Source organism: Dermacentor andersoni, chromosome 6 (assembly GCF_023375885.2).
Source record: "Dermacentor andersoni chromosome 6, qqDerAnde1_hic_scaffold, whole genome shotgun sequence".
Taxonomy (NCBI): domain Eukaryota; kingdom Metazoa; phylum Arthropoda; class Arachnida; order Ixodida; family Ixodidae; genus Dermacentor; species Dermacentor andersoni.
This window is the reverse complement of record NC_092819.1, coordinates 56,359,282-56,380,128: the sequence shown is the minus strand read 5'-3', so window position 1 is coordinate 56,380,128 and position 20,847 is coordinate 56,359,282. Positions and strand designations below refer to the sequence as shown.

Here is a 20,847-nt window from a genome sequence, read left to right as displayed (position 1 = left end):
CTATCTATCTATCTATCTATCTATCTATCTATCTATCTATCTATCTATCTATCTATCTATCTATCTATCTATCTATCTATCTATCTATCTATCCGCCTACGTGTTGGTGCTCTCATGGTCGTTTCGTTAACCTGGTAGGCTCCCCGCACACTCGATTCCCGCAGGGCATCGATTCCCGCAGGGCGTGGCATCTGCCGGCTTTTCAAGATTCGTACGTATAATTTCGAGCACTGATCTCCAAGCTTATGGAAAAGCAACGGTTAACGAGCCCACCGTGATTCTATACTTGTTAGTGCGTTTCCGTATATATCCCTATTAGCGTGAAACCTTGTTACGTTGTTTATTACGGAAATGGATGTGCGATCGAAAAAAAAAAAGTAATAAGCTTACGAAATCATGTGCTCCAGCGGGACGTCAAATACTGTGCCTGAGTACCAGGCATATAACGAGATAGCCACATAGTGAAGAAAGATGTGAAGCATATATATATTCGCACGTAAAAATTTACACAATACAAATCTCACGATGAATGTCGACGCTATAATGCAATTAACATTGAAGGAATGTAGCGACATATCGCACTGCCACCGCCGAAACGCGTGATGTATAAGGCGGGCACTGCAGCCGGGATCCTCTATCGCTCAACCCTGGACACGCTGCGCCATCTAGCGCCGCCGCCTCGAAATTCGAGTGTGACGCGCATGTAAATATATATTCAGACACAAATGCCTGAATATACAGTGTGTCCGTAAAATCATGGTGCACTTTCGACCGGTCACAGAAAACCAACGCAACAAGATAGAAATGTGAAATCTTCACCAAATATAAGGAAAACTCTCCAAGTTTTATACCTGTTCAGTGAAGTTCGATGAGGCCTCCATTTGTTGCCTTACACACATCTAAACGATATTGAAGTTCTTCCCGCACACGGTTAAGGAAGTCTGGTGTAATAGAGTGAGTAACGTCTGTGATTCTCTCTTTTAAATGGCTAATGTCGTTGATCTGCTCACTGTACACATGTTGCTTCACATAACCCCACAAGTTCATGGTGCTGGGTCATCACCTGTGCGGCGCAGTTATCCCCTGTGTGTGCACACCCTTGAACATCATACTACGGAAACCTGGGCAGTTTCCCTTTTGTTTGCTGAAGATTTCACATTTCTAACTTGTTTTGTTGCTTTCCTGCGATTGGTCAAAGTGCACCATGCCTTTATGGATGCAATGTATACGACGCGGTTTGAATCCCGTCCAGCATCGGATAGATTTTAACGGATTTTATTGCGATATAAAATGTATGGACACTCCAGGCACATTTCTGCCGCCGCCGTCACCGTGATGTTCCGTATAAAGTCCAAGGGCGATAATAACGTCGCCGCGCGCCGTACGCTGTATGTGCGAGTAAAAGCATGTGAGGGTGAGCCCACCATGGCGGCTCAATTTCGCGCCCGCAAGGAACCGGGGGAGGGAGCGGAGGGAAAGGGCACGCGTTCTACTCCGGCGGCTCCTACGTATGGCACGGCGACGCGGGCCCTATCTTGAAAGCGATCTTCGGTCGCGCGCGGCCAGCTGGCTGGGAGGAGGGTGGCGTTCTGCTACGGCGGCCACAGCGCATGGCGTGGCCGCCGGAGTGCGTAAAGTGTCCTAAGAATGCTAATCGCATTCAAATACTGCGCTAAAGTTATGTAAAGAATGTGTCTGACGCAAGGTATGCCTGAGACATTGGATTTAAACGTTCTTTCTAATGGCAAACAGCATGCTTACCTTATATATTTAGAAGTCCAACCTGAACATTCCGTTCACACCAGCAACATCTGTCCAAAAACCTCTTTGCTTCAACATCCCACCAATGAAGTCACTCGCGATGTTCTCTTACGTGTACAAACACCCTTGTGCCTTATCAGTTCGACGGCACAACACAGTCGTGAAAAAACACGCTATCAGAGACAAAAATAGCAATCGCAGCGGTTTAATCGAAATTCACAACCTGTCACATCAGTCATATCATCCTGGACGCGTGTGCGACGAACGGCAAACACGTTATTGAAAACAACGTACGAACGAGATTCTGAGTGAAAAAAAAATACCAGAACTTCACTCGTTCACGAGCCAACCGGTGACACCTGGCGGCCGCGAGGGCCTTCTTCCAGAAGGCTGCACGACCTCACTTCCAAGCGGAATCGCTCAGCACCGTCTAGGTCCGTGAGAGGGGAGCACGACTCCCTGCGGTTCCAGCTGCCGCCCTTCAGGACACTGGGCAGGGACACCGCGGCGACACCCGCTAACCTCGTGCAGGGCAGGGCGCCGTTCTCCTCACGAGCATCCGGGAACAGGAGCGACGCACTGCTGCACCCCAAGTCGAGTTTCTCCAGCGTCACTTGTCCGTGCACCACGTCGCCCTCGCGGATGTCTCCGACGTGCCACCGCTGCGGTTGCTTTGCGTCCAGCGGCCCGTCTAACGGGACGCGACAAGCGGCTGACGCCAGGCGACAATTCCGAGGCGGTGGCGGTTCCTTGACTTGCCACGTGCTGTCGTACAACTCGATGACGCTCGAGTAAGAAGAGACCTGCTCGGGCGGCCCACACTTGCGCCTCTCCAGGGGGGCGACGACCGCGGAACTGCTGCTGCCGTTGCGAGCGCCGTCGCTCTCCGTAGAAGGGTCGGCGTAGCCGTTGTACAGACCGGCCACGCTGTGGGCGGCCGAGTTGAGCTTGAAGGCCGCCATGCAGGAAGCCGAGTTGAGGCCGTAACAGAGGCAGACTGTTACGCTCAGCACGACTAGGACGACGAGGACGATGGCCAGTAGGAGGAGCAAGTGCATGACCGCGCAGCTAGCCGCATTACGCCTGCCCCTGCTGCTACAATGCGAACCGCTAGACGTGGTTCCGCAAATTAATACTCTGTTCTGTGGATGGTCGTGCCTGGTCCGATAGCGCACGGGCCAGCGTAACACAATTCCACTGAGGGCTTGATGAGATCTGCCGTACCCAGACGTAATGTCGTCGCTGGAGCGCTTGCGGCGTAACCTGCGTAGACAGAGCAACAGTGAAGCCGGTTCAACATGGTCCAGTTGTGCACACCGCTTTGTCTTTTTTTATTGCGACAGCAATTATATGGACACTCCAGGCACATTTCTGCCGTCGGCGTCGTCGTGATGTTCCGTATAAAGTCCAATGGCGATAACATCGTCGCCGCGCGCCGTATGGGCGAGTGAGAGCATGCGAGGGTGAGCCAGCGATGGTGGCTCATTCTTGCACGTGCAAGAGCGGAAGGCGCGCGGAGGAAACGCGCCGTATTCAGTCGGGCGTAAGACACTGGGGGGAGGGGGGCGTTCTACTTCGGCGACGGCTGCATATGGCGCGGTCGCGCGGGCCCTATCTTGAAAGCGATCTGCGATGGGGACAGAATGCGCGCCCAATGCTGCTGATAGCTTCGTGTGCGCTGTGTTCGCGCCACCTAGTTCGCGTTGAAGCGAGACTCAGAACAAAGGTCGGCACGCAAAAACACGTCATTTTTATAACGAAGGTCACTTCGCTCGCTGCTATTGCCGCGCATTCTCACTCCATCGTTTTGACAGAGAGTGGGCGCGGTCATCGAGTGAGATGTGTTCATCTTTGCTTGTGCATGCTTGACACCATGCTTGTTATTTTGGTTAGCAAGCGAATCTTTGGAAGTTTATACGGCCGATAAAGCTAATATCCCTACTTCGTACAGGTTTCTACTAATTTGCTATCGCAATCGATGTTTCGCTTTTCGGGCGATACTGCGACTCTTTTTTATTTTTTCGTTGACACGCAACAGTAAAGCCAGGACCAAGACATGCGAATTATGGCAGTGCCAAAGACGTTCAAGAAGGGCGCATGGACACGGCTCCTGTCATACGTGTCCAGCAGCATTCCACTTCTGGTCCTGCCTTTGTTTACTATAGCGCCGTGCTGTGCCTTGAAGCGCTGGCTACGATGTAGTAACCTCTTACTTATTTTTAACGAGACCAACTTCCTTCTGCGATGGTAACACACTGCATGCCTCAAAGCAAGTGTCGGGAAGCACGCCTTGTATATTGTCTGTCGAGAAGCAAGTTACGGGCGAGTAGCGTGTTAGGTCTGACGCTGGTTAACAATTAAAGTGCTGTCAGTAACGTCCTGAGCCCCGGCCAGCATGAAGGCCACCTGCGACTGGAGTGTTTTCTTTCGTTCTCCACAAGCAAGATAGCAGGGCGAGTTGCATCCTGTTTGCCTTTCCAGAACGAGGACAGCGGGGATAGAGAGATAAAGGGATTCGACAAAGAAAGAAGCAGCTTAGTAGCGCGAAGGTGCCATATAAAGGCGTGCTTCAGCGATCTTGTCCGACAGTCAAAAGCCTCAAAATTTACGACGAAGCCGCTTGCGAAAATCGCATCGTTGAAGTATCTCGAGCACTGAAATATACGAATATAACGAACCTGCAGTCTCCTGGCCTTCCTGCGGCTGTCTTCAAAGCAACGATGTTTACGGTGTCCTGAGTCACGGCGGGCTGCCGTGCCTTTCTACAACGCTGAAAAAAACAAAAAAACAAAGCGTTGTAACTACACCCGATTTCTTTGCAGTTATTCGATAGTTCCGCGTGTAAATAACAGCAAAAGGAAAGGGCAAAGACCGATTGTAATCGTCGCCGGACTTCACGAGTCCAAGAAGTTCGCATCTCTAATAGCCGATTTATCTTTAGTTATCTTTGCGAGCACCTGTTAACAGCAGGAAAAGGAGGTAATTAAACGTATACTGACCGTGTGCGGAGGACACGTGCGAGGTTCAGCCTCTCGCGGGTCATGGAAGCAATCGAAACCAACGACAGTCGTCAATTCGTGCACCTGACTGATAGCAGCGCGGCACGTGAACAAAGATAAACGGTTTTTAGCCCCCTTTCAGATAAAGCGATAACCTGCTCGCCGTGAGCACCGATTGCGTTGCGAGACGCTCGCTCTGTGAAGCTTCCCTGAAAGGCGATATATGTAACTGCTGAAACGGCAGTGCGATAATGCTCCCCACGTGAAATGCCGAGTATTCCTTCTGTGTGGGCTTTGTGCGCGGGATCAACGCTCGCCATTTATTTTTAATGCGAAAGCATTATGTGCCCCATGAGCCAGAAAAGCCAGCGTTGTCCGCAATGAGTCGTAACAAAGATCATCATCATCAGTGACGTCATCACCGTCTTTTATGACGTCAGTAATCCAGAAATAAAGTTAGAAGTTACAGTCTAAGGTGACTTAAGGTGGAGTAAAGTGAATCAAGGCGAAGTAAAGTGGATTGAGGTGGATAAAGGGGTTTAAGGTTGGTACAACTTAGAAAGGTGGATTAAGGTTGATTAAGGTAGAGTCGTGAAGGATACGTCAGAATGTATGACGTCACGTATCATGGACGTAACCACGTCAGCATGTTTTCGCATTCAGATCCCATATGGATACTTAAGTGACTGTCGATTTTCATCTCCTTTCCTTTTTTTTTTTTTTTTTTGTCTTCGCAAGCGCAGGAACCACATCCTGCAGCAGGTGCGCGCTAACTATACACCCCTTATACTATTCATCTGCGCCTTAACAGGCAATTATATTACTGAACTGCCAAACTGAGTGCACATTCGCCCGCTTGCAGTGGCTGACATCATTCGCTGTATGAAGCTCGAAACTAACCGTATTTGGTTGCCATTGCACAACACGTTAAGGGAGCTAAGAGGACGGAAGAAATAAGAAGTACACACGACGAGTAACGCATTCGCGTTCATCCCGCCGTCCTTGTACAGCCGTTAGCATAGTCCACAGTTTCAGGCATACCAACTCACTCAACTTTCAGCAGTGCCTGTATGGTTACAAGTGAGCTATATGTGGCGTAGATAAAGCTCCAGCATGATCTAATATCGTTCTTGGATTGCGGTCTCACATAATACCTCGAATAGGCTTGAGGCACTTCTGAAGAACCCTGGCCGTCGGCCAGGTTTTCAGCGCAGAATATCGAAGAAACCACTCGTGCGCGGACGATATATTCCACTCGCTAGGGCTGCCCACACTCTTCTTGAGTCTTTACATGGCGCATCGTATATCACCATAAAGGCTTCATCCTCATATACGAAAATAACTCGCTGCTATCACCGACCTATCTTGAAGACATACCACATGAACTTTGTCGTGTGCTGACACAAGACCGTGCTGCACCAACGATGCCCATAACTGAACCCGGGATCCCCTCAGTGCTATAAAAACTTTTTCGTTCAACAAACCTACGCTTTTTCTTTCCTTCCATGGAAAAATTTGTTGCGACTAAGTAAGACTGCCCCCACAGCACAGGAATTTGACAACGCCTGCGGTATCTCCTTCAATATTACCTTGAATTTTTACCCTAGAAGATGGCGCGGCTGTCTTATCTTCCCTAGCATCACGAGTTTTTGGCCCGATGGGGAAAAAAAAGAAAGAAAGACCTTCCTCGGAGAAAATCAGGCAGTCAGTAGAAAGCGGCACTAACATCCACAGAAGAGAATGAGGCGGCGCACATTCTCCACAGTGGAATATACGAACCTGGCGACACTGATGAGCGGTGAGGAACTGTAGAGCACCAGGACGGCAGTCGGTCCTTCGAGACTTGTCCGCGGCGGCTGGCTCGCAGGGTTGGTTGTCGTTGGCTTACGCGCCGTGTTGCGCGGGGGGGCTGGGTTAGGTGTTCGGGACGGCATCGGAAGTCAGTGGTTTCCGAGGGCCTCCCCGACTGCGCGGGCAAGTGCGCGAGGGGAGGGAGACATAAACGCGCGCCCTTATCTGAAGGCGCGCGGCAGAGCGTCATGCGCCTTCGGGGTGGGCACGCGGCGTCCCTCCGCGACGCGTAATCTTATCGCGGACGGGGGCCAAAGCGTCGCGGAGCTGACGCCTGTGCATGCCTTGTTGTCTTCAGTCAGAGGCAGGGCTGTACCTGGGCGGTTGCGACCTGTGCGACGGTCAGAGGCTCACTTATCGGCAGATACGCCGTCCTCTTTGTCTTCCTGGTATATAAAGACAGCGCCGCGGTACTTTTTTTTCTTTTTTTTTTGCGGCACAGGACAATCTCACAGTGGAACACCTTCACTGGTTTGCTCTTTTTTATATCTAGTTTCTTGGTTAATATTGCAGGTCGTCGCGCGCGAGCTTTCGGGTGATGTGGAAATCATTTTTCTTTCTGTGGGTGGCGCGTCGACTAGTAGGGGTATAATATACGTTGCCTAAGGCAAACACAAGTGTTGAGGGAGCCAGATTAACCAGCGAAGCAGTAAAGCTGTGCCTACCTTGTGGTGCGTGCGCTCTGGGCAAGTGCTTTTATACGGTACGCCCCTGTGCAGTGCGCAGAATACACGGCGAACGTGCTCGCGGCCACGCCGCCGTTCCAGGAAACTTTCCGAGCTCGGAAAGAGGCGCCGATTGCTGCAACCTCGGAAAGTGAGCTCGAACCGCCACTATCCCTGCATCTGTACCCTTATGAGCTTTGCAACTCGCTGAATGGGACAACTATAAGGGAGAGCACCATACCGGAAGCGAGCTATCTGTTCGAACCGTATACGTATCGTCAAGTGAACAGTCAGTCTACACAAATTATTACGCTCACGGATCATCCATGCGTGGTTATTAGTAACGACATCTTGATCGCTTTGATGCTGTGAGGCTGTTCGCACCTGTTGCTCAATTCGATAACTTGATATACGACCATTATGAGCCTATTTTATATGCCCACTACAGGATGAAGCTCTCTACCAGCGATCCATCTGAATCGGGAAGGCCAATTAGCATTCTCATGAGGGAGTGTGCCATTTAAGATCCTACCATTCGATAAGCTAAATTATCAAGCCTCTGTAAGGAATTAACTCAGCGCTGATCTAACGCTTGACGTATCTTATCTCCCTTGTTCGCCAAAAAAGCGAGCGTTTTCGGATTTTCGAATCCAATCGAATACGAATATTCGAGAAAAACAGTGACCGAATATCAAATGACATACCTAGCATTTTCACTTTCTAATGAAATTCAACTATAAATATCCTGTGGAGTCCGGTTCGCAAAGAAAGTAGCTCATTCACGTTATGCGTAAGATACGTGGCCTTCAACAGCTGGGCGTCAGGTCAACTGGGAGCCTTGTAAATGAGACATAGCGGAAAGGTGAACGTATCTGGTGCAGCAATGAAGTTACACGACAGTAATGAATTAACGACCACCTACGTATGGCATTTCTCCCTGTAGACTGTAACAACTGTTGTTCCTTGTAGTATTCCGAACAGAAACAGATATTCTAAAACTTCGAATCGTGAATTCCCGAATCGAATTGACTCTTTTATATGACTTCGAAAACTTCGAATGTTCCCACGCCCCCAAAATGAAACACATGAAATTAAATTGTAGGATTTAACGTCCCAAAACTGCACAACAGATAATGAGAGAGCCGTATCGGAGGTCCACGCATTAATTTCGGCCACCTGGAATTATTTAACGTGCACCTAATGCACGGTACCCGAGCGTTCTCGAATTCCACTGTGGCCGGCGCCACCGGGATCAAACCCACGACCACGTGCTCAGTAGCGCCTATGCCATAGCCACTCATGAGCTACTCGGTTGGTCCCGACAGGAAAGAAATTTGGAGGATCAGAAAAGAAATACTTTGTTGAGCTTCGCTAAAGAGCTAGAGACCAAGAATAGCACCTCCCAAAAAGTAACTGCCTGTCGGCTATTGCCGGTAACGTCCTGCTAGCCTTTTTTGTTTTTATGCGAAAGCGCCAAATGGCCCATTGAACAAAAAAAGCAGCCGTCTGTCACGCAGCAGCGAAACGCCACGCCACTTAAGCTCTCATTGCCATTGGCTGCGACGCCACGTCACGAGCGCGCCTCGACGGAGCTCCTGTTGGCTGCGACGCCACGTCACGAGCGCGCCTCGACGGAGCTCCTATTGGCTGCGACGCCACGTCACGAGCGCGCCTCGACGGAGCTCCTATTGGCTGCGACGCCACGTCACGAGCTCGCCTCGACGGAGCTCCTATTGGCTGCGACGCCACGTCACGAGCGCGCCTCGACGGAGCAGAGCGGCCGAAAGGGATCACCTGCTGCAGCGCAAGCGCGCCAGGCGTGGCGTGAGGGGAAAGCCTCTCTTCGCCCAAGACGTCGGTCGCATGCGGCGTTGGCACTGCAGGCGGCTGCTGCTGCTGCTTGCTGGCCCGGGAAGCACGTACCTCTATGGTACGTCACTCGCAGCGCAAAGTTCGAAGGACCACTCAGCGGAGTTCAATTGGACATTAATGCTTTCGCATTCACAACTCAAAGAAGTGCTTAGGTGTCCTCGGGGTTTTCTTTTTTTCTCTTTTTCTTTAGCGATAGGCTGTAGATCTCAAAAAAAAAAAAGAATGGGTCAGGAATGGCAGCACTTCTACCCTCTCTCTTTTTCTCTCTCTGCGTCTCTAGGTTCACGAAACGCAGGCGGCATTCCATCTGCGACACGTTCACGCCACCGCGTTTGTCCATTCCGCGAACTCCATCTGATGACCTCCCCGATCTTCCGACGGTTCCCGTTCCTGGTCCACGTTGGACAGCAGCGCGATCCAGATCTTCACGGTGACCCAGCAGCAGCGGACGCTGAGCAGAACCATCGCCACGCCAATCACGATGAAAGCGATCAGTGTGGCTTCCATGTCTCTCCAGTCATCTTTCAATCACACTTGCGTCGACTTGCGCATGAAGGCGGCACGGAACATCAGACCGTTCTGTAAATGGAAACGCTGGATTACAGGCTGGACAGGTGAATTACCATACACGGAATGTTTCAACTTTTATTCGGCAGAGAACGGTGGCTTCCCTTTGCGGAAAATGAGAGCTTAACTAGGAAGATATTACATCCAAAAGGATTTATCCGTCCGTCCGTTTGTCGGAAATATATATATTATAGCTACGATTTATTACTGTGAGAGCAGTTAGAAGCACGAAACTGCGTTCTCTCTGTCAGTCCGCCCGCCCGTCCGTCCCATCTGTTAAGCAGTCGTCATCATCAGCTGTGTTCCATTTGCGAGAGGGCAAGGTAGACAGCTAAGCGGACAGCGGTAATCTCAAGTCTCGTTCCAATTCTAACGAAGCTGACAGAGCAATATCAATTCAAAGTAGACAGCTTCACGAAGACAGCATCGAAGTTACAAACGATGCAAGCCAAGTTGCTGTGCAAAGAAGATGGCGAGTGAGCAGGACGCTTGGAAACTCGATGGGAGGGCCCGCGTTATCAATGGGATCAGCCGGCCGCGAACGGTTTATGATAAGAGTGGCTTAGAACCAAGCGGAATGCAACGCTACAACATCGCCGCCCATCTCTAGCTCCTTCCGTCAGGAATTATGACATGGCATCCGGATGGCTATACCTTTCTGAAAACACGGCGCGAAACTTGCAGAAAAAGAAATATTTTTAGAGCTGCAGTGTAAATATTGAGATAGTAATAACTGCAACATTTAAGTGATTACGGATAATGACCTGTGTGTCATTGTGTGTCATACCCCGAAAGAACTAAAATATTTGTTACATGCGTTGGTTATTAGTACGTAGAAGGCCTTCAGAAGCAAGAACGTACGCGAACAGCAGTGACACAGGGCAACACGTAGAACTTGCTTTTCATTGAAATTGTTTTCACTACTTTCCGTACTACAGCAACTTATGACATATGGCTTTGATATCTATATAAGCAGTGGGTTACGTTAATTTACATCCGGAGTTAAGTTCAACGTTTCCTTTTGTCGTCACTATTCAGAGCATTCAAAAGTTGTCTCCATATAAAGACACTGACTGAAAGGGATAGCTCCCTTTAGTCTCTCAGCCATGTCCAAGCGCAACAATTGCATACATGCCAACCTAGGGTCTTAAAAATTCGTAAAATTCCAGCAGACACGACGGAAAGGTAGACAGAAAGATGGTAGGCACTTGGTAACGTTCGCCCTCAGTACACATCATCCCGATTTTATTAACGATGATTTACTTTTAGATGCAACCCACCAGCAAAAGAAAACTTGGAACAGGAATGGTTCGCAAGCAACAGCTTTTAGATCACAGTGACCTTGCTCTGCCACGAGAGGGCGGTGCATCTACCTTCACAATTTCCTTCTTACAAGCATTTTTTTATCTTTTTTTGCAATCTTGCCCAGGTCCCATGTTTCCACACCTTTGAGAGAAGAATTCAGTTTTTTTCTTTTTTTTTCGTAATTCTTGACGCAACATTCGTAAAACCACAAAGCGAGCCCAAATTCAAGAAACTTGGGACAGTCGGCACTGGGAAGGCATGCAAATTTTGCCGGTGTGCGTCCGATACCGAGAAAAAAGGAAGGTTTGTTACCTTGCGCCAGTTTCCCGGCGGCTGGGATGAGGATGTCGGCACGACTCGAAGCCGACGGAACGCTTCGCACGTTGATTCATCGTCTCTTGGTATGTACGGCTCGCGAGTAACGGTAACGATTCGACACACAGCTCGACATGCAAATGCGAACATCGGGTTTGACCGTGGAGCCGTGTATATACACACTGAGCCCGCTGAGAGCACTAGACCATCGCCCGCCCGGGGACAGAGCACGTGGTCTTCTTTCACGAACGAGGTGGGAATAGAAGACGGATGTCGACGGCCCCCGCTTCATCCTCTCGTGCAGCGTCCGCTTTTCGCCTCAGATCTGATAAAGCGTTTCCCTGTGCCGCTTCGCGCCACAGGCACTCGAGGCACGAACACTACCTGGTGTGACGACGGCATCACGCAGCGCCCGACAGCTGCTGGCCGGTTTGTGCGAATCGGTGGTGTCTTTTCGCATCCCATGGTGATTTCGGACAATGTTGTAATTTTTTTTGCTCCGAGTGGCCGTCGCAGCTCTTTCGATACAACGTCTGAAGAGTCCCGCAGTGTGGGTGGCCTAAAGGAGGCAGACTTTTGAGCTAGTTGGTCTAGCATTCTGACGTACGCTAACTTAGCGCAAAGTGGCGGGCAGAAACAAACGAATAAAAAGAAACAGACGAAAGAAACAGGGGCAAAGTAGTGTGTGCAGTGAAGTGTCTGTGGAATATTTAAAACATTTGGTGAAAAATTTCTCAAACATGCGCTCGAATTTGTTATGCGGCCACTATATTAGGGCCCTAACTATATGCCATTTCTCAGTGTCCCGGATGGAAGTGTATGCGTTACACAGAGTTCTCATTCGGCGAAATTAGGGGGCAAGTTACGGGTCTTGTTTAGGCAAAATTCAAACTGTTTCGATTATTCACGTCCTTTGTAATAAATTGCGTAATCGGGGCATACATGATTGACTTCTACGACTGGCGCAAAATTGTGCACGGTGTGGTGGCATAACTACAAATGGCACCAAGATCAAACTTAGCAGTAATATCATCATCATCATCAGCCTGGTTACGCCCACTGCAGGGCAAAGGCCTCTCCCATACTTCAACAAACCCGGTCATGTTTCAATTGTGGCCATGTGGCCCCTGCAAACTTCTTAAGGTTTAAGTAATAAGGCTTAAGTAATAAGCGGACTAAATGGTAAACCAGTGTGCGAAGTTAAATGTGTGTAAATTACATACAGCTCTGGGGAAAAAAGTTATGAGAAAAAGTGTTTCCAAATGTCACATTGCCCTTATTAACTACGTTTCCCAATGCCTGAAAAAAAAAAGAACTCTGCGCAACACGATCTGCATATTTGACAGAAATAAGAGGCATCTTATGTGCAATGTGCCCCGAAATCTTGAAGTTATTGGCCTTAATAAGAGCGCGACAAAAATTCACGAAGCCTCGTTTTTACGGTATTTCCATGCGTGACAAGATGTTCGCCCGCTGTTCTCGGTGAAATAAAGGCACCTTTTTCTTTTGATGAAGCTAAGCTAGGAACCAGGTAATGGGTAATGTGTGGGCAAAATTCAATGTGGGTGGGTGTATTGTGTCTTTTGAAATAAATGACATTGCGAGTGTTTTACGAGCGCAAAAATTTCTGCCCTGGCAGAACAACAAATCATAACCAAACATAACCAGTAAAACAAAAAAGCTTTTACACAGATATACTCGCGAACAGAAGCACTACAATAGGATTTAGAGAAAGACATACAAGTAAGGCGAAACAAATAGGTTTTCAGGATATATAACGCAAACATTTGTTTTACAAAAGCGCCGTCACAGCATAGAATAGAATGGTTCGTTATTTGACACATTTACTATATCATTTGACAAACTGTTCCATTGTCTAATTGATTTTGGGGAAAAAAAAGAGTAGTAAAAATTGTTTGTTGTGCAGTTATAGGCTCAGATCTTTTTGTTATCACAGCGAGTCGATATGTAATCTGGTTCCAGAAGATAGTTATATCGATGGATACCTGCCTGACTGTTATATATTTGGTGTAATAGGTTGAGCCTTACCTTATGACAAATAAATCCTAGTGCGAAGTTAAATGTGTGTTGAATAAGTGCTGCCATTGCTAAAAATTTAAGCATATCTTGGAAAATGTCATACTTCTACCAGCTATGATTCCCAATAACCCAAAATAACTATATTTTATACCAACTTTATGTTTAGTGGAAACAGGCGACAGGTTCAGTGCAAGATTTGTGATGAAACTAACTTTCCTCGCCAGATTAAAAGCGCTGCAAATAATTACTGAACTCTCCCTTTAGGCGCTTATTTTTCCTTTATACGAGGCTTTTAGTAGCTTTCTACGGTGTCTTCGTTGAACTGCAATGTTCGCAATGTTTACATTTGTTGAAAATTAGAGGCAGGTTATAAGTAACGCATATGAAATTCAATGTGTGTGGAAAATTACAGGCCTTAGCAGTAAATTACATATTCAAGCTGTCCGGAGCATTATACCCGCATTTTAGGAACCATATAGAACTTAACATACTTGCTTGGGTGAACCGTGAACTCAACAGAATCACGTCTGTGGAAAATGGAGGGTGGGGGATAATATGACCAATATTCTCGCAAAGTGAAAATGCGTGTGAATGAATTACTGCAACTGCGAAATGTTTTTCTTTATTTTACCAGGTGCCCGAAAACGTTACGTGCTGGCAAGGTTTCAAACGGACCAGTTACATATAAGGGCAACGTTTTAAGGTGTGTGATTTAATTAGAGGTAACTGAAATTTTGATTGCAATTGATCGAAAGAGAGGTTCGCTGGAAATCGGGTTGCGATTTTGCAAGGTCACGGAAGTCTGCAGATTTTTTTAAATTTTATTGTATTGTAGGAATTCAATTACTAATACACGTTTGTTTTGTCTTTTTTTCCCGGTGTCCGTTTAACAGGGATCCGAAGCATGGTACATGATTGTTCCTGGCATTCTGCGCCCTATCGGATGCAGCGGTCAGAAATCAAACCCCACAACTCGTGCCCCATAGCACAACGCTAGCAGGTGTGCCAAAGCGCCGGGTTTCAACAGTATTCATTCTCGCATTCCGACAGCAACGCCGCAGCTAGAGCAAAAACTAATAAAGCAAAATTAGCAAGAAGCAAATATGCTCCATTCGGTGAGCGTGCTTCTATGATGCGGAGGAAAATTGGGGAATATTTGTGGAGAGGAGGCAGGCATTTTAGACTTTACTGCGCAAGAACCGTGTGTTAGTGTTGTGTATATATATACCAGTGACCAATACCAATATATATAACCAATAACCAACACACGGTTATTGTGCACTAAATAAGTATATAATATAGTGACAAGAGCAACAGAATTACGCTACAACGATCGGAACTACCGACAGTCAAGGGATAATTTGGTGTATTGTGGATAACATGATAGAACGGATCAATGACAGGGAGAACTACACACTATGCAAAAATAAATGATGCCATCATGAAGCACAATACGCTTTTGGATCGCATTAAACATGAAATATTTTGCAAAATGCGCACGGGTGCAACGGCACCAAGTTTCACGTTTGCAAACAGACTAGCATGCCTGTGACGAGACACCAATTATAGGTTTAGAATTAAGCAGAGGACTACTGGTAGACCATCTTTAGGGGTGCGTGTCATCACAGCAAACGAAACGATCCAAAAAGCCATGGGGTGGTCAAAATGCCAAGTGAAAGTGGGCAAAAAGCAAGCAAGCTCCGCACAGCAATATCAGCGGCCAGCGCAAATTTATTTCTGAAAATAGATAATACACCATCACAACAACACAGAACGAGATGCAAAGAGAGGTGCACAACAGCAACACCGCTCGTTTACGCCAGATGAATGAAACCAATGACAAGATTGCAATGACAACAACGAAAAGCATGTAACTTGTGAGTAGGCCTTCTCATGTATAACGTAAAACTGTCACCGTAACTTTGCCAGCCAAAAAAAGGCAACAAAACAGCAGGAATAGCCTATGAGTAACACTGAAAATATTTGACACCATGAATGAGTGAATAAAAAAGATAGTGCTCATTCCCTGAGGTGCACAACACTATGCCAATAATTTACTGGCTTCAAAGAGCGTTGATGTTTCAATGCACGGAAATATAAAAAAGAAAAAAGAAAATATATCATTCTCCTTTTTTTAAAAATAATGCGACTATTTTCAAGAAGTTCAGTAGGCACCACGCAAGTCCTCACGGGAAAATAAACAAATGTAAAGCTTGAAAATAAAGAACACATAGCTGCTCGTTTAAATTACGTTTGATCTTAGCATGAAAAAGCATAAGCTTGAACACACAAATATTCTTAGGTCTGTCACAATGTTAGAAATCATGTAAGCTTGAAGTGAGCACTAAACAGCTTAAGCTACCTGGTAAAGATGCACAACATCGCACAGTTCATCACAGTCTATCACCATACAAACACTGGGCTTAGCAAGGGATGAAACATGAGTATGCAAGTACAGGTGCCCCCAGAATAATTCGGAACGCCGGACACGCAGCTGCTCGTCGGCGGAGCGCGCCAGCGGATAAATACAGGCAAGATCTGCGCATGTGTGGTCTCCCTAGCGAGCAAGTTTCGCTCCCTAGTGCATCTAGATTGGCGTTGTCTTGCTCCAAAAAGGTAGCGCTAGGTGCCCTTTAGCATTGTTCAGGGGGGGCTGGGCGAATGAATGTCTGTAGCACAGCATGCACCATAATCTATAGATAAAGGTTTCTGGATGCCGTGCAGCGTATTCTCGCCATGGTCTGCATCCCGTGTGGGAGATAATGGCAATGCTTTGCGTGATTACGTGCTAGTGAGGCGGCTTGGCTACAACGACCTCGCTGCCCTATTTTTTCAACCGTGTTAGCCTGTCCTGCGAAGTATTGGTTCTTAAATTATCTCCCAATCCGTGGTACTAATAGCTTCGTAACACGAGGACAATTTCCACTTATACATGACCCCTCTTAACGGGTGTGTCTGCGATAGTGGCAATAAAAGAGTTTACAAAATGAAATAACGCGGCACGTTCCTCAAGGCCAGTTTCATGCACAGGAGGTCACCTCATTCCTTTTCCTCGTGGAAGGCCGCTCTTCGGGCCGCTTGCTCGCATGACCAGCTCTCGCTGGTCGACTGTGCTTGCCTAGAGATGTCCGCCAGGGGGCTCCCGGACGTCTAGGGGCCCAACCACATTTAAATAGATCCAATAAAGTTTTATCCATCCATCCATTCAAAGGGCACTTTAATGAACTCTTCACGACTGCAGTCATTTATTGACGCACCACATTACGTGGTTCGCATATATTGTGCGCCAATCAATCACGGAATCTGGATCATTGGAAGCGAGTATTCTTACGTATTGATCGCGTGTCGGCGTTTGTTGGTGTAGATATTCATTTTCATACTCATTTTCTTTTGCTCAGAGGGAATACACAATGATAATCAAGGGTAGGCTGTGTGAGCTGAATGAAAAAAAAAAAATACAGGAGAACATAGTAAATATAAATAACAGGAAGAACACTGGGTTCGTTTTTTCCACAGAAAAACAAAAATAATCGAAACGTAACTTTGTTTTGTCTAAAGCGGTTGGCATGTTCCGCTATCAACATCTCGCAATGTCCACGCGAAGCGCAGCTTGTAGGCAGCGTGGAATTGACTCGCAGAGTGCATCTACGAAGTCCCTCCTCTCACCAAGGCCCTTCCACTCGCGCGTTATGGCGAGCCAGAGGTCGTCGGCACTTGCCCCTCCAAGATTCAGCTTGGATAAACTTTCCTTCATCGTGCCCCACACGTTCTCCATAACATTGAAGTCTGCACTTTCGGAGGCAAGTCAAGAACGCGAACACCACATTTTTAAGAAGTTTTTCCACAGCTCTGGCCATGTGCACCGGCTCAGGTCTTGTTGGAACAAGTAGCAGCCATCTTTAAATGGCCCGTCAGGAGCGTATGGCAATAGGTGGAAGTCCTGAATTTCGCTGTAAACTTCAGCTGTGAACAATGGGGACAGTCGGATTATCGGACCAAGGCCCTCTTTGCTAATTGTTCCCCAAACGTTGAGAGCAGAGTGGCCGCTGTTGTAGATCTCGGAAACATACCCAGGCTCATATCTACACGAAAAGGAGGCAATAGATAATGGTCTTTTCAGATGAAAGACCTTTTGCGCGTCGGAAGAATTTGTGCTTAACAGATCAGAATGAAAAGGAAAATACCTGCAGTTGTATGGTCTCCATACCCGGCGCTCCTAATCCCATCTAGATGAAATGTCGATTTATCTGAGAATATGACTTCCTTCCATTCTTCACAGTCGTCCAGCGCTCATGTGCCCTGCCAAACTCAAGGCGCCGGCGTTTTTGGCACTCCGTAATGTGTGGCTTTTGTGCCGCCACAAATCCATGAAGACCAGCCTCACGCATGCGCCTTCTAATTGTTTCTTCATTGGCTTGCAGGTTGAGGGCTGTCTTGATCTGGCGGGCGCTCTAAAACGGATCGGCAACGGCTGCAGCAACAATCACAAGGTCGGACTCTTACAACGTGCATCGGTGTCGTCCCGATCGTGCTGCATCTTTGAGCGGCCATCTTCATCCCTGTATGCTTGGATTATTCGGTTGACCGCACTTATAGACTTTCCTGTGAGGCGCCATATCTCACGTTGAGGTATACCTTGTGAACTGAGCTTAATTATATTTCTCCGCACATTCATCGGCACTTTTTTCGGCATGTTGCCTCGATTGTAATAGGGCGGAATTCGCGTAACTGTCATTGCTTAAATATGTTCGTATCTTTTTATCAATCGAGCCGCCGATATCATCACGGTTGCATCAGACGCAAACGCCGCCCTTTGCCAGCGCTAGTCACGGTCACCTACCATAAATATATTGAGAAAATGATAAATACGGCCCACATGAAAAATGAAAAACAAAGGCGCCCAAGCACCCGACCAAGCAGACACGAGCGCTTATGCTCCAACGCGAGTGCATGTGCAGACACAGCTTGTCACAGACACCACCGGCCGAGCCCCCTTGATAAAACGTTAAGGGGCACCTAGGGCTACCGTTTTGAAGCAACGCAACCCAAACTAGATGCACTAGGGAGCCAACCCTGTTCGCTAGGGAGACCACGCACGCGCAGACCATGGTACTACTTTTTCCACGGGCGCGCTCCGTCGGCGAGCGGCCGCGTGTGTGGCGTTCCGAATTATTCTGAGAGCGCCTGTACATTTATACATGCGATTACACTGCCAGAAAACAAATAGCCTTGTGTATGATAACATATGCATAATAAGAAGGGGAAAAAAAAGTGGAACGTGGAAGCCAGAATATGTTGCTAAGAGGCTGTTCCTCCCCTTGGCAAAGATTAAAAGGAATGAAAATGCAACAAGTGGCAAAACACATAACGCCTCCCTAACAGTGCGATAAACAAATCTATCAGCTTAATTGAACACTAGAGCAACACATCACCATACTACTTCAGCTCACTTCATTCTGTGAGACACACTGACACATTTCAGCAAAGCAGCCATGTAGGAGTAAGATAAACACAACATTCTTCAAACACAAATGCACTCTTCACAACACAGTCCCAAATAGCAATACTATGCATATGCAAATTAATTTGTTTCACGGTAACAAGTGAACAGGTCTAATTTCTCAACATCTCCACCACAACTGCAAAGATAGCAATATACATTTCCGGCAAGTAGCTGCCCTAACTGCCACACATTGAAAAGTACCTGCAGGAACATTTATTTCTTGAGTATGAATAACAGTAACAATGAGAAATCAACACTATTTTTAAATATCATGCTATCAGAAGGCACTAACATTGTCCCTTGATTGTATTGTATTTTAGGATTTAGTGCTAGGCAAGTATGTTAAATGAGTGTGCACGGTAGAGTACAGCCAAGTAAAAAAAAAATGCCTGTCACTAGCTCCTGAATAAACACTTCTCTGTACCTACGTATATAAAACAAACGCCAAGTGGTCCTGCACACACCTTAGTGCACTCAGTGACAGCTTTCAGCATAGTGGTTCCTGAAATTAACTGTGGTGCTGTTACATGGACGTGCTTTCTTAGTGAGGACTTCAGATCTTTCTCGGCAAGCTAGGACTTTTCAGAACATGCCTGGGAATCAGCAGTTGTCACAAGTCATGATAGTTCAGTACATATAAAAAAAACAATCATATAAGATTCTTCCTTGGTTGTATTGTTACAAGGAATTATTACTATATCAAATTGTTTTGCTCTGGTCCACTGTTATAACAAGCGTCAGGTACAGTGCTCACGGAATGAAACGCGTCAATTTAGGGCTAAGTAGTGCGCATACTTTCGTTTCAACTGGCTGCAGTTCGTGTCACATCGACGTAATTTTGGCGCGAATGCTTACACCGGAGTCCTCGTCACGTTTGGTGACCAAATTCCTAGCGACATGACATGGTGCTCTCGCGTACTTTGCACATATGTAGGGTTCTACTAAATGCTCCGTGTCCTATTTCATTCCGTGAGCACTGCACACCACATTCAGGTCACCAAATTCGAAGAAAGAACAGTCTGCACTCACGGTGCAGCAGTCAAAATAAAAACATTCTCGTTTTGTTAAAAACTTTTGTGCTACCAGTGAGCAAATGTCAATGCAACATGTATTGATGTAGAACAAAGGCTTATTATAAAGACTTAATGACAAGAAAGGTTTACTGCACAGCCATGGGAACATTTCAGGCCATGCCATATTCAAGACAAGCTGAATGTTCCGTGTTAGTTTTCCCATGGAGCTTTCCCACTTTGTGTAGACGGTGGCGCTGGACATCCCTCTAGGTAATACTGCAAGACATTTTACTGCTTTAGGAGTCTCAATGTACATTGTGAATACCAATTGTCACAGCTTTAATGACACAAATGTGCGACGTCACACCTTGACTTACTTATGCTCACTTGCCTTCTATATGGAGAGAACTTGGTCATTAGAAGGGGCCAGAAGCACATGGAATCACTTGAGAAGCAACAAAAATGCATGAATTTTTTTTTTTTTTTTTACTAAAATGCAAGAGTTATTTCTCAACAGATTTGTGACATGCCTTCTCTGCACTGCACATTTCATAGGAATGAATCTTCATTACGTCTGCATGCAACTCTGGGCGCACTTCATATGGAAAGTATAACTTTAAAATGTAAAAACTCTGCCGAGCAGTGCTTAAATGTAAAACATGCTTTTGTTAATAAATTTATAGTCTTTTTCCTAGACACAAGTGTACCTATACGTATTAGTGCATTCAAAATTGAATGGTTTATGAGAGCACTGAGCAGTTAAACAATGTGCCCACAACCTTGGGCACCCCAAATAGGAACCCAGACACAGACATATGGTCCTCGTATCTGTACTGTTTTTCTACCGACTGTCTCCCTATTGGCGCTATCCAAAGTTATGGATCCCTACCAACTTGGCTGATGAGAGTGCTTGTTAAATGATGTGGTTTGACACATGTAAGCTTTTAATGCTATGT

General features: G+C 46.9%; 1 protein-coding gene and 1 long non-coding RNA gene across 3 annotated transcripts; one reads left to right on the top strand and one right to left on the bottom strand.

The window, feature by feature from the left end:
• Window positions 1–1,950: 1,950 nt before the first annotated feature.
• Window positions 1,951–8,747, bottom strand: LOC126522838 (uncharacterized). Of its 2 annotated transcripts, none has more exons than XM_050171673.3 (3): window positions 6,540–8,747; window positions 4,440–4,531; window positions 1,951–3,024 (listed from the first exon to the last, which is right to left on the bottom strand). In XM_050171673.3, exon 3 carries the CDS (start codon window positions 2,817–2,819, stop codon window positions 2,100–2,102), a length of 720 nt encoding a protein of 239 aa, XP_050027630.1. In that variant the 5' UTR covers window positions 2,820–3,024; window positions 4,440–4,531; window positions 6,540–8,747; the 3' UTR covers window positions 1,951–2,099. The 2 variants fall into 2 exon arrangements, with proteins under 2 accessions (XP_050027630.1, XP_050027631.1); XM_050171674.3 differs by lacking the exon at window positions 6,540–8,747 and adding an exon at window positions 4,761–6,526.
• Window positions 8,748–12,425: 3,678 nt separating this feature from the next.
• On the top strand, window positions 12,426–20,376 carry LOC140218969 (uncharacterized). Its single transcript, XR_011895168.1, has 2 exons — window positions 12,426–14,078; window positions 14,269–20,376. It is a non-coding gene; the product is annotated as an uncharacterized lncRNA (long non-coding RNA).
• The last annotated feature ends 471 nt before the right edge of the window (window positions 20,377–20,847 follow it).

Bases quoted from the DNA above. Each gene is read 5' to 3' on its own strand.
- LOC126522838 (XM_050171673.3), bottom strand. From the start codon at position 2,819: ATGCACTTGCTCCTCCTACTGGCCATCGTCCTCGTCGTCCTAGTCGTG.